Source organism: Leuciscus leuciscus (assembly GCF_965113295.1).
Source record: "Leuciscus leuciscus genome assembly, chromosome: 19".
Lineage (NCBI taxonomy): Eukaryota > Metazoa > Chordata > Actinopteri > Cypriniformes > Leuciscidae > Leuciscus > Leuciscus leuciscus.
Window position 1 is genome coordinate 905,826 of NC_138743.1, and position 13,600 is coordinate 919,425.

At 43.4% G+C, this 13,600-nt stretch overlaps 3 protein-coding genes across 3 annotated transcripts; all 3 read right to left on the reverse strand.

Annotated features, from left to right (window-relative positions):
- Positions 1-1,424: 1,424 nt before the first annotated feature.
- On the reverse strand, positions 1,425-5,662 carry LOC309482384 (zona pellucida sperm-binding protein 4-like; the record flags this gene model as incomplete). The annotated part of the gene is made up of 9 exons (XM_082147728.1): positions 1,425-1,501; positions 1,580-1,652; positions 1,738-1,885; positions 1,955-2,147; positions 2,224-2,381; positions 2,453-2,550; positions 2,624-2,811; positions 2,891-2,995; positions 5,641-5,662. The coding sequence occupies 9 exons, from the start codon at positions 5,660-5,662 to the stop codon at positions 1,425-1,427; spliced, it is 1,062 nt and encodes a 353-aa protein (XP_082003854.1).
- A 438-nt stretch (positions 5,663-6,100) lies between these two features.
- Positions 6,101-9,778, reverse strand: LOC309482385 (zona pellucida sperm-binding protein 4-like; the record flags this gene model as incomplete). The annotated part of the gene is made up of 9 exons (XM_082147729.1): positions 6,101-6,177; positions 6,256-6,328; positions 6,414-6,561; positions 6,631-6,823; positions 6,900-7,057; positions 7,129-7,226; positions 7,300-7,487; positions 7,567-7,671; positions 9,757-9,778. The coding sequence occupies 9 exons, from the start codon at positions 9,776-9,778 to the stop codon at positions 6,101-6,103; spliced, it is 1,062 nt and encodes a 353-aa protein (XP_082003855.1).
- A 436-nt stretch (positions 9,779-10,214) lies between these two features.
- Positions 10,215-12,473, reverse strand: LOC309482386 (zona pellucida sperm-binding protein 4-like; the record flags this gene model as incomplete). Its single annotated transcript, XM_082147730.1, has 7 exons — positions 10,215-10,291; positions 10,370-10,442; positions 10,528-10,675; positions 10,745-10,937; positions 11,008-11,171; positions 11,243-11,340; positions 12,291-12,473. The coding sequence occupies 7 exons, from the start codon at positions 12,471-12,473 to the stop codon at positions 10,215-10,217; spliced, it is 936 nt and encodes a 311-aa protein (XP_082003856.1).
- Positions 12,474-13,600: the final 1,127 nt, after the last annotated feature.

The following is a 13,600-nucleotide window of genomic DNA, read 5'->3' on the forward strand; positions in this document are numbered from 1 at the left end:
AAGTTTAAATCACACCTGCTAGCGCACTTCTTAAAATGTTCACGTACTAGGTCAGTAGGCGGTAGAGTACACCGTTTTGCGGCTGTTCGAACACATTCAGCCACATGAGCATCTACTCTATGAAAGCAATCTGGTCGAATGTGTTGGACTACCTCTGGAAGTGGCCAAAAATAGACAAGCTCAAAAAAATAAAAAGCCCCTTTTTTACACCAGTCCACTTGTGATCCGATTTACAAAAATGCTTCTTAGTACCAGGTGTAAACAAGGCCTTGGACAGCTACCTAGTTGGGATACAACAGTTAAGGGATTAATGCTTAAATGAAAGCAGTCTACATTACTGGGACTAGCCTGAAATTTAAAAATAAATGAATAAACAAAATTCAGTATCAACCAATCCTTTATCCCAAGATATGATTCTATACTTGCGTGACTGTAAAAAAGCCAACGAGTGACCTCAGAGGGGTTTGGGCATCAGTATATGCAGTTATGCTAGTCCAGCCATAAAGTTGAATGTAAAGCCTCAAACAGACAGAAGCTAAAACCTTAATTTGATACGTGAAACATGAACAGGGGCCCAAGTTAACGACTAGAACTTGGCAAATAGTAAAGTTGTAGCGTGGCCACATAAAGGGGATATTTAGAAGACGGCTTATTAAACTAATTAAAGAGTTATACATGTCAGATGTTCTTATATTAAAGAATCCCTGGGTTTTTGTTGCCCCTGTCGAGTGTTGGTCTTACTGTTTTTTTCTGAGCGAGAGTCTTGATCGTTACACCTGGGAATTCCCGTGACGTCATACTTCAGCTGATCAACTTCACTTCCGTTAAAGGGAGCCGGCTTACCGGCATTCGGGAGCAACTTTACTCTATTGCTCTTTTGGATTAGCGATCGATCGCACTACACGGCTTGGCTGTCATTGACTGACTGTTTGACTCTTTGTGGAGATATACTTGCTGGATTATTTCACCTTGGAGATCGCTGTTCCTCATCGTGTGCACGGACTTAAAACGGCTTACCGGTAAGGCCGATTCAACGCACACACATACACAACATTGGACTGGAACACACACACATTTTTGTATATATTGATTTTCGGTGCTTTCTATTTAATACACTTTGGGTTGTCATTTGATCTTGCTTGTTTACATTGTGAGCAATTCTATCCAACGCTTTCATAGAGGGTCTAGAAGGTATATTTTGTGGTGTATCCTGCCTTGTATAGGCAGAACGTTACAAAGTTAGATGGCTTAGGCAGAAACTTGGCTTGTTTAGTTCAAGTCAAGAATCTCAATGCACAAAAGAAAAAGGTTTAGTAGTGCAGAAGTCAAACTGAGAACAGTCATGAAACATCCAACTCCAGACAGAAATGAATACCAAAGAGAAACAATGTTGAGTTTCATGAAGTTTATTAAAACACTAAAATTCACTTGACCAGGTTAACTTGTCCACTAGACACCACAGTTTGCCCACTAGAGATGGTCTTGACGGGCGTGTCTCTTCCTGTAAAAAGTGGTAGAAGCATGAGGGGCATTTAAATAAATTCTCAGTTCCTGAAGTCAACTTACAGCAAGCACTCACTTTTCCTAGTGCAACTTTGCTCACAGGAGCCAGAGGAGGGATGGCACACCGCTGTACTACAGTGGATGAAGATCTAACAGAGGGGGAAAGGGTTAAGCCATAGAATTCACTGTAAAAAGCACTAATATTAAGGGTTGAGGTAAGGCTGCAGAGCATACGGTTTCCTGCAGAGGAGCCAGTGATGCTGGATCTACAAATGTGAACATCTTCACAACAAAGCGCTTGTAGTGGGTCGGGAACTGAAGACCAGATGATCCAGCCACTGGAACCAATGTGGTCTGGTAACGATCATCCTGGTAAGGGCATCTGAAAGGCAAAGAGGCAGTCAGAAATGCCTTACAGCACACTAGATGGATAAAGACTGGCCTTACTCACCCATCAACCAGAAGATCCCATTGGGGTAGACTGAGTGGACTGGGGGTTGATGTCGCCCAGCAACGTCCCAGCATCAGGACAATGTTGGGGTCGGTCCTCTCCAAAATGTGCACCTCAACATACACAGGCTCCCGCAGGACTTTTGTAACTGGATAATCAGCATCACTGTAGTAGGATGTGTACGCCTCGTCCCCTGAGGAAGAATGCAGTGTTTAACTAGAAACTGGAGTTTTAGAAAGGCTTTAGGCATACTTGGGACAAACGCTTACCTTCTGCACAGCCTTTGGTGACACATTGACCATTTGCCAGTCTAAGCTCCACCCTGAGGGGTCCAGGAGCAGCTACTGGTGGAGGTGGAGGAACGGTGTTGACCTCCACAACCAGAGCTTCCACAGAGGTACCAGAGTACCTACACTGGAAGAGAAGCCTGGACAACAAACAGTGAGCTTGTAGCATGTGTCAATGATTCACATTTATGATAAAGCATACATCACTTACTCAAAATGGCTGTCCCTTGTAATGGAACCAAGTGGTCCGATACCCACTTCATATGAGGAGGTCATTCTGTTTTCATACACCACATATCCACCGTCCTCCTGCAAATAGTAACATTGTTGGCATCCAATCCATTCTAAGCCATGCAGAACAAAACCACAAGCAGCTACTCGCCATCATGCTTGTGCCACATGCAGTGACAGGGAACTGGTATATAGCAAAGAAAGGTGTGGATCCCACAGGACTGCAAGCTGGATCACTTCCACCCAGGAGACGGACTGAATCCAGGCTCAATCGAGGCAGCGTTACATCTCTAGCCACCACTACCACAAACTGACCATCTCTTATACACTGGACAGTCACTGGAACGAGTTACAAGAGCAGGTTATTGCTGAGGATCAGTTTAACATGAATGCCTCTACATTGACTCTACACTCTTACCTGCCTTCCCATAGTAACACTGCATTCCATTAAAGCAGCAGTTGATAGCAGCACACTCAGCACCACTGATACCAGGTGGTCCACATTGAATCTGCTCATAATCAGCTACAGTACATTTGTCAAGGGGCTCTGCCTGTGCCACTGGCTGCTTAGGCTGAAAGTGCTGAGGAAACTGTTGACTAGCTTGCTGTTGAACTGACTGAGGAAACTGTTGACTAGCTTGCTGTTGAACTGAATGAGGAAACTGTTGACTAGCTTGCTGTTGAACTAACTGAGGAAACTGTTGACCTGACTGAGGAAACTGTTGACTAGCTTGCTGTTGAACAGACTGAGGAAACTGTTGACTAGCTTGCTGTTGAACTGACTGAGGAAACTGTTGACCTGACTGAGGAAACTGTTGACTAGCTTGCTGTTGAACTGGCTTTTGAACCTGCTGAGGAAACCATTGACTAGCTTGCTGTTGAACCTGCTGAGGAAACTGTTGACTAGCTTGCTGTTGAAATGGCTTTTGAACCTGCTGAAGAAACTGTTGACTAGCTTGCTGTTGAACCTGCTGAGGAAACTGTTGACTAGCTTGCTGTTGAACTGGCTTTTGAACCTGCTGAAGAAACTGTTGACTAGCTTGCTGTTGAACTGGCTTTTGAACCTGCTGAGGAAACCGTTGACTAGCTTGCTGTTTAAATGGCTTTTGAACCTGCTGAGGAAACCGTTGACTAGCTTTCTGTTGAGCTGGCTTTTGGAACCGCTGGTTAGTTTGCTGGAACATCAGAGCTTGAGGATTCTGGGGCAGATCACTCCACTTCGGAACAGCATGGCTGAAAGCACAGAACCAAACACAAAGTGCCAGAGACTGAACAGCACACCAACTTCCTGCCATTGTTCAACAGCTAGTCACACTGCTGAGGTGCTGCCCTTTGGTGCTTTTACAGACTTTGGCTAATTAATGATAATCCCACCCTCTTCATTAAGTCATGATTCTCCAGACTTGCACGAGTGGGAGTTTATGCAACTAGGTGATTCTATTGTTTCTTAAGTCAATTTTTCCCTTTTGAACATACATAAAACCACATTGAGCTGAATTCAGAATAGTATGCTAGTACTATTTCTGCCATTCTGAATTCAGCCTTTTTTATATTAGATGTGTTAGCTATTCTGGATTGTTTTTTTCTTCTTTGAAACACATCATAGTTTTCCCATGGCAACAGGCCTGTATATTTGAAGAAAGTTTAAATCACACCTGCTAGCGCACTTCTTAAAATGTTCACGTACTAGGTCAGTAGGCGGTAGAGTACACCGTTTTGCGGCTGTTCGAACACATTCAGCCACATGAGCATCTACTCTATGAAAGCAATCTGGTCGAATGTGTTGGACTACCTCTGGAAGTGGCCAAAAATAGACAAGCTCAAAAAAATAAAAAGCCCCTTTTTTACACCAGTCCACTTGTGATCCGATTTACAAAAATGCTTCTTAGTACCAGGTGTAAACAAGGCCTTGGACAGCTACCTAGTTGGGATACAACAGTTAAGGGATTAATGCTTAAATGAAAGCAGTCTACATTACTGGGACTAGCCTGAAATTTAAAAATAAATGAATAAACAAAATTCAGTATCAACCAATCCTTTATCCCAAGATATGATTCTATACTTGCGTGACTGTAAAAAAGCCAACGAGTGACCTCAGAGGGGTTTGGGCATCAGTATATGCAGTTATGCTAGTCCAGCCATAAAGTTGAATGTAAAGCCTCAAACAGACAGAAGCTAAAACCTTAATTTGATACGTGAAACATGAACAGGGGCCCAAGTTAACGACTAGAACTTGGCAAATAGTAAAGTTGTAGCGTGGCCACATAAAGGGGATATTTAGAAGACGGCTTATTAAACTAATTAAAGAGTTATACATGTCAGATGTTCTTATATTAAAGAATCCCTGGGTTTTTGTTGCCCCTGTCGAGTGTTGGTCTTACTGTTTTTTTCTGAGCGAGAGTCTTGATCGTTACACCTGGGAATTCCCGTGACGTCATACTTCAGCTGATCAACTTCACTTCCGTTAAAGGGAGCCGGCTTATAGTTGGGATACAACAGTTAAGGGATTAATGCTTAAATGAAAGCAGTCTACATTACTGGGACTAGCCTGAAATTTAAAAATAAATGAATAAACAAAATTCAGTATCAACCAATCCTTTATCCCAAGATATGATTCTATACTTGCGTGACTGTAAAAAAGCCAACGAGTGACCTCAGAGGGGTTTGGGCATCAGTATATGCAGTTATGCTAGTCCAGCCATAAAGTTGAATGTAAAGCCTCAAACAGACAGAAGCTAAAACCTTAATTTGATACGTGAAACATGAACAGGGGCCCAAGTTAACGACTAGAACTTGGCAAATAGTAAAGTTGTAGCGTGGCCACATAAAGGGGATATTTAGAAGACGGCTTATTAAACTAATTAAAGAGTTATACATGTCAGATGTTCTTATATTAAAGAATCCCTGGGTTTTTGTTGCCCCTGTCGAGTGTTGGTCTTACTGTTTTTTTCTGAGCGAGAGTCTTGATCGTTACACCTGGGAATTCCCGTGACGTCATACTTCAGCTGATCAACTTCACTTCCGTTAAAGGGAGCCGGCTTACCGGCATTCGGGAGCAACTTTACTCTATTGCTCTTTTGGATTAGCGATCGATCGCACTACACGGCTTGGCTGTCATTGACTGACTGTTTGACTCTTTGTGGAGATATACTTGCTGGATTATTTCACCTTGGAGATCGCTGTTCCTCATCGTGTGCACGGACTTAAAACGGCTTACCGGTAAGGCCGATTCCACGCACACACATACACAACATTGGACTGGAACACACATACATTTTTGTATATATATAGTGATTTTCGGTGCTTTCTATTTAATACACTTTGGGTTGTCATTTGATCTTGCTTGTTTACATTGTGAGCAATTCTATCCAACGCTTTCATAGAGGGTCTAGAAGGTATATTTTGTGGTGTATCCTGCCTTGTATAGGCAGAACGTTACAAAGTTAGATGGCTTAGGCAGAAACTTGGCTTGTTTAGTTCAAGTCAAGAATCTCAATGCACAAAAGAAAAAGGTTTAGTAGTGCAGAAGTCAAACTGAGAACAGTCATGAAACATCCAACTCCAGACAGAAATGAATACCAAAGAGAAACAATGTTGAGTTTCATGAAGTTTATTAAAACACTAAAATTCACTTGACCAGGTTAACTTGTCCACTAGACACCACAGTTTGCCCACTAGAGATGGTCTTGACGGGCGTGTCTCTTCCTGTAAAAAGTGGTAGAAGCATGAGGGGCATTTAAATAAATTCTCAGTTCCTGAAGTCAACTTACAGCAAGCACTCACTTTTCCTAGTGCAACTTTGCTCACAGGAGCCAGAGGAGGGATGGCACACCGCTGTACTACAGTGGATGAAGATCTAACAGAGGGGGAAAGGGTTAAGCCATAGAATTCACTGTAAAAAGCACTAATATTAAGGGTTGAGGTAAGGCTGCAGAGCATACGGTTTCCTGCAGAGGAGCCAGTGATGCTGGATCTACAAATGTGAACATCTTCACAACAAAGCGCTTGTAGTGGGTCGGGAACTGAAGACCAGATGATCCAGCCACTGGAACCAATGTGGTCTGGTAACGATCATCCTGGTAAGGGCATCTGAAAGGCAAAGAGGCAGTCAGAAATGCCTTACAGCACACTAGATGGATAAAGACTGGCCTTACTCACCCATCAACCAGAAGATCCCATTGGGGTAGACTGAGTGGACTGGGGGTTGATGTCGCCCAGCAACGTCCCAGCATCAGGACAATGTTGGGGTCGGTCCTCTCCAAAATGTGCACCTCAACATACACAGGCTCCCGCAGGACTTTTGTAACTGGATAATCAGCATCACTGTAGTAGGATGTGTACGCCTCGTCCCCTGAGGAAGAATGCAGTGTTTAACTAGAAACTGGAGTTTTAGAAAGGCTTTAGGCATACTTGGGACAAACGCTTACCTTCTGCACAGCCTTTGGTGACACATTGACCATTTGCCAGTCTAAGCTCCACCCTGAGGGGTCCAGGAGCAGCTACTGGTGGAGGTGGAGGAACGGTGTTGACCTCCACAACCAGAGCTTCCACAGAGGTACCAGAGTACCTACACTGGAAGAGAAGCCTGGACAACAAACAGTGAGCTTGTAGCATGTGTCAATGATTCACATTTATGATAAAGCATACATCACTTACTCAAAATGGCTGTCCCTTGTAATGGAACCAAGTGGTCCGATACCCACTTCATATGAGGAGGTCATTCTGTTTTCATACACCACATATCCACCGTCCTCCTGCAAATAGTAACATTGTTGGCATCCAATCCATTCTAAGCCATGCAGAACAAAACCACAAGCAGCTACTCGCCATCATGCTTGTGCCACATGCAGTGACAGGGAACTGGTATATAGCAAAGAAAGGTGTGGATCCCACAGGACTGCAAGCTGGATCACTTCCACCCAGGAGACGGACTGAATCCAGGCTCAATCGAGGCAGCGTTACATCTCTAGCCACCACTACCACAAACTGACCATCTCTTATACACTGGACAGTCACTGGAACGAGTTACAAGAGCAGGTTATTGCTGAGGATCAGTTTAACATGAATGCCTCTACATTGACTCTACACTCTTACCTGCCTTCCCATAGTAACACTGCATTCCATTAAAGCAGCAGTTGATAGCAGCACACTCAGCACCACTGATACCAGGTGGTCCACATTGAATCTGCTCATAATCAGCTACAGTACATTTGTCAAGGGGCTCTGCCTGTGCCACTGGCTGCTTAGGCTGAAAGTGCTGAGGAAACTGTTGACTAGCTTGCTGTTGAACTGACTGAGGAAACTGTTGACTAGCTTGCTGTTGAACTGAATGAGGAAACTGTTGACTAGCTTGCTGTTGAACTAACTGAGGAAACTGTTGACCTGACTGAGGAAACTGTTGACTAGCTTGCTGTTGAACAGACTGAGGAAACTGTTGACTAGCTTGCTGTTGAACTGACTGAGGAAACTGTTGACCTGACTGAGGAAACTGTTGACTAGCTTGCTGTTGAACTGGCTTTTGAACCTGCTGAGGAAACCATTGACTAGCTTGCTGTTGAACCTGCTGAGGAAACTGTTGACTAGCTTGCTGTTGAAATGGCTTTTGAACCTGCTGAAGAAACTGTTGACTAGCTTGCTGTTGAACCTGCTGAGGAAACTGTTGACTAGCTTGCTGTTGAACTGGCTTTTGAACCTGCTGAAGAAACTGTTGACTAGCTTGCTGTTGAACTGGCTTTTGAACCTGCTGAGGAAACCGTTGACTAGCTTGCTGTTTAAATGGCTTTTGAACCTGCTGAGGAAACCGTTGACTAGCTTTCTGTTGAGCTGGCTTTTGGAACCGCTGGTTAGTTTGCTGGAACATCAGAGCTTGAGGATTCTGGGGCAGATCACTCCACTTCGGAACAGCATGGCTGAAAGCACAGAACCAAACACAAAGTGCCAGAGACTGAACAGCACACCAACTTCCTGCCATTGTTCAACAGCTAGTCACACTGCTGAGGTGCTGCCCTTTGGTGCTTTTACAGACTTTGGCTAATTAATGATAATCCCACCCTCTTCATTAAGTCATGATTCTCCAGACTTGCACGAGTGGGAGTTTATGCAACTAGGTGATTCTATTGTTTCTTAAGTCAATTTTTCCCTTTTGAACATACATAAAACCACATTGAGCTGAATTCAGAATAGTATGCTAGTACTATTTCTGCCATTCTGAATTCAGCCTTTTTTATATTAGATGTGTTAGCTATTCTGGATTGTTTTTTTCTTCTTTGAAACACATCATAGTTTTCCCATGGCAACAGGCCTGTATATTTGAAGAAAGTTTAAATCACACCTGCTAGCGCACTTCTTAAAATGTTCACGTACTAGGTCAGTAGGCGGTAGAGTACACCGTTTTGCGGCTGTTCGAACACATTCAGCCACATGAGCATCTACTCTATGAAAGCAATCTGGTCGAATGTGTTGGACTACCTCTGGAAGTGGCCAAAAATAGACAAGCTCAAAAAAATAAAAAGCCCCTTTTTTACACCAGTCCACTTGTGATCCGATTTACAAAAATGCTTCTTAGTACCAGGTGTAAACAAGGCCTTGGACAGCTACCTAGTTGGGATACAACAGTTAAGGGATTAATGCTTAAATGAAAGCAGTCTACATTACTGGGACTAGCCTGAAATTTAAAAATAAATGAATAAACAAAATTCAGTATCAACCAATCCTTTATCCCAAGATATGATTCTATACTTGCGTGACTGTAAAAAAGCCAACGAGTGACCTCAGAGGGGTTTGGGCATCAGTATATGCAGTTATGCTAGTCCAGCCATAAAGTTGAATGTAAAGCCTCAAACAGACAGAAGCTAAAACCTTAATTTGATACGTGAAACATGAACAGGGGCCCAAGTTAACGACTAGAACTTGGCAAATAGTAAAGTTGTAGCGTGGCCACATAAAGGGGATATTTAGAAGACGGCTTATTAAACTAATTAAAGAGTTATACATGTCAGATGTTCTTATATTAAAGAATCCCTGGGTTTTTGTTGCCCCTGTCGAGTGTTGGTCTTACTGTTTTTTTCTGAGCGAGAGTCTTGATCGTTACACCTGGGAATTCCCGTGACGTCATACTTCAGCTGATCAACTTCACTTCCGTTAAAGGGAGCCGGCTTACCGGCATTCGGGAGCAACTTTACTCTATTGCTCTTTTGGATTAGCGATCGATCGCACTACACGGCTTGGCTGTCATTGACTGACTGTTTGACTCTTTGTGGAGATATACTTGCTGGATTATTTCACCTTGGAGATCGCTGTTCCTCATCGTGTGCACGGACTTAAAACGGCTTACCGGTAAGGCCGATTCCACGCACACACATACACAACATTGGACTGGAACACACATACATTTTTGTATATATATTGATTTTCGGTGCTTTCTATTTAATACACTTTGGGTTGTCATTTGATCTTGCTTGTTTACATTGTGAGCAATTCTATCCAACGCTTTCATAGAGGGTCTAGAAGGTATATTTTGTGGTGTATCCTGCCTTGTATAGGCAGAACGTTACAAAGTTAGATGGCTTAGGCAGAAACTTGGCTTGTTTAGTTCAAGTCAAGAATCTCAATGCACAAAAGAAAAAGGTTTAGTAGTGCAGAAGTCAAACTGAGAACAGTCATGAAACATCCAACTCCAGACAGAAATGAATACCAAAGAGAAACAATGTTGAGTTTCATGAAGTTTATTAAAACACTAAAATTCACTTGACCAGGTTAACTTGTCCACTAGACACCACAGTTTGCCCACTAGAGATGGTCTTGACGGGCGTGTCTCTTCCTGTAAAAAGTGGTAGAAGCATGAGGGGCATTTAAATAAATTCTCAGTTCCTGAAGTCAACTTACAGCAAGCACTCACTTTTCCTAGTGCAACTTTGCTCACAGGAGCCAGAGGAGGGATGGCACACCGCTGTACTACAGTGGATGAAGATCTAACAGAGGGGGAAAGGGTTAAGCCATAGAATTCACTGTAAAAAGCACTAATATTAAGGGTTGAGGTAAGGCTGCAGAGCATACGGTTTCCTGCAGAGGAGCCAGTGATGCTGGATCTACAAATGTGAACATCTTCACAACAAAGCGCTTGTAGTGGGTCGGGAACTGAAGACCAGATGATCCAGCCACTGGAACCAATGTGGTCTGGTAACGATCATCCTGGTAAGGGCATCTGAAAGGCAAAGAGGCAGTCAGAAATGCCTTACAGCACACTAGATGGATAAAGACTGGCCTTACTCACCCATCAACCAGAAGATCCCATTGGGGTAGACTGAGTGGACTGGGGGTTGATGTCGCCCAGCAACGTCCCAGCATCAGGACAATGTTGGGGTCGGTCCTCTCCAAAATGTGCACCTCAACATACACAGGCTCCCGCAGGACTTTTGTAACTGGATAATCAGCATCACTGTAGTAGGATGTGTACGCCTCGTCCCCTGAGGAAGAATGCAGTGTTTAACTAGAAACTGGAGTTTTAGAAAGGCTTTAGGCATACTTGGGACAAACGCTTACCTTCTGCACAGCCTTTGGTGACACATTGACCATTTGCCAGTCTAAGCTCCACCCTGAGGGGTCCAGGAGCAGCTACTGGTGGAGGTGGAGGAACGGTGTTGACCTCCACAACCAGAGCTTCCACAGAGGTACCAGAGTACCTACACTGGAAGAGAAGCCTGGACAACAAACAGTGAGCTTGTAGCATGTGTCAATGATTCACATTTATGATAAAGCATACATCACTTACTCAAAATGGCTGTCCCTTGTAATGGAACCAAGTGGTCCGATACCCACTTCATATGAGGAGGTCATTCTGTTTTCATACACCACATATCCACCGTCCTCCTGCAAATAGTAACATTGTTGGCATCCAATCCATTCTAAGCCATGCAGAACAAAACCACAAGCAGCTACTCGCCATCATGCTTGTGCCACATGCAGTGACAGGGAACTGGTATATAGCAAAGAAAGGTGTGGATCCCACAGGACTGCAAGCTGGATCACTTCCACCCAGGAGACGGACTGAATCCAGGCTCAATCGAGGCAGCGTTACATCTCTAGCCACCACTACCACAAACTGACCATCTCTTATACACTGGACAGTCACTGGAACGAGTTACAAGAGCAGGTTATTGCTGAGGATCAGTTTAACATGAATGCCTCTACATTGACTCTACACTCTTACCTGCCTTCCCATAGTAACACTGCATTCCATTAAAGCAGCAGTTGATAGCAGCACACTCAGCACCACTGATACCAGGTGGTCCACATTGAATCTGCTCATAATCAGCTACAGTACATTTGTCAAGGGGCTCTGCCTGTGCCACTGGCTGCTTAGGCTGAAAGTGCTGAGGAAACTGTTGACTAGCTTGCTGTTGAACTGACTGAGGAAACTGTTGACTAGCTTGCTGTTGAACTGAATGAGGAAACTGTTGACTAGCTTGCTGTTGAACTAACTGAGGAAACTGTTGACCTGACTGAGGAAACTGTTGACTAGCTTGCTGTTGAACAGACTGAGGAAACTGTTGACTAGCTTGCTGTTGAACTGACTGAGGAAACTGTTGACCTGACTGAGGAAACTGTTGACTAGCTTGCTGTTGAACTGGCTTTTGAACCTGCTGAGGAAACCATTGACTAGCTTGCTGTTGAACCTGCTGAGGAAACTGTTGACTAGCTTGCTGTTGAAATGGCTTTTGAACCTGCTGAAGAAACTGTTGACTAGCTTGCTGTTGAACTGGCTTTTGAACCTGCTGAGGAAACCGTTGACTAGCTTGCTGTTTAAATGGCTTTTGAACCTGCTGAGGAAACCGTTGACTAGCTTTCTGTTGAGCTGGCTTTTGGAACCGCTGGTTAGTTTGCTGGAACATCAGAGCTTGAGGATTCTGGGGCAGATCACTCCACTTCGGAACAGCATGGCTGAAAGCACAGAACCAAACACAAAGTGCCAGAGACTGAACAGCACACCAACTTCCTGCCATTGTTCAACAGCTAGTCACACTGCTGAGGTGCTGCCCTTTGGTGCTTTTACAGACTTTGGCTAATTAATGATAATCCCACCCTCTTCATTAAGTCATGATTCTCCAGACTTGCACGAGTGGGAGTTTATGCAACTAGGTGATTCTATTGTTTCTTAAGTCAATTTTTCCCTTTTGAACATACATAAAACCACATTGAGCTGAATTCAGAATAGTATGCTAGTACTATTTCTGCCATTCTGAATTCAGCCTTTTTTATATTAGATGTGTTAGCTATTCTGGATTGTTTTTTTCTTCTTTGAAACACATCATAGTTTTCCCATGGCAACAGGCCTGTATATTTGAAGAAAGTTTAAATCACACCTGCTAGCGCACTTCTTAAAATGTTCACGTACTAGGTCAGTAGGCGGTAGAGTACACCGTTTTGCGGCTGTTCGAACACATTCAGCCACATGAGCATCTACTCTATGAAAGCAATCTGGTCGAATGTGTTGGACTACCTCTGGAAGTGGCCAAAAATAGACAAGCTCAAAAAAATAAAAAGCCCCTTTTTTACACCAGTCCACTTGTGATCCGATTTACAAAAATGCTTCTTAGTACCAGGTGTAAACAAGGCCTTGGACAGCTACCTAGTTGGGATACAACAGTTAAGGGATTAATGCTTAAATGAAAGCAGTCTACATTACTGGGACTAGCCTGAAATTTAAAAATAAATGAATAAACAAAATTCAGTATCAACCAATCCTTTATCCCAAGATATGATTCTATACTTGCGTGACTGTAAAAAAGCCAACGAGTGACCTCAGAGGGGTTTGGGCATCAGTATATGCAGTTATGCTAGTCCAGCCATAAAGTTGAATGTAAAGCCTCAAACAGACAGAAGCTAAAACCTTAATTTGATACGTGAAACATGAACAGGGGCCCAAGTTAACGACTAGAACTTGGCAAATAGTAAAGTTGTAGCGTGGCCACATAAAGGGGATATTTAGAAGACGGCTTATTAAACTAATTAAAGAGTTATACATGTCAGATGTTCTTATATTAAAGAATCCCTGGGTTTTTGTTGCCCCTGTCGAGTGTTGGTCTTACTGTTTTTTTCTGAGCGAGAGTCTTGATCGTTACACCTGGGA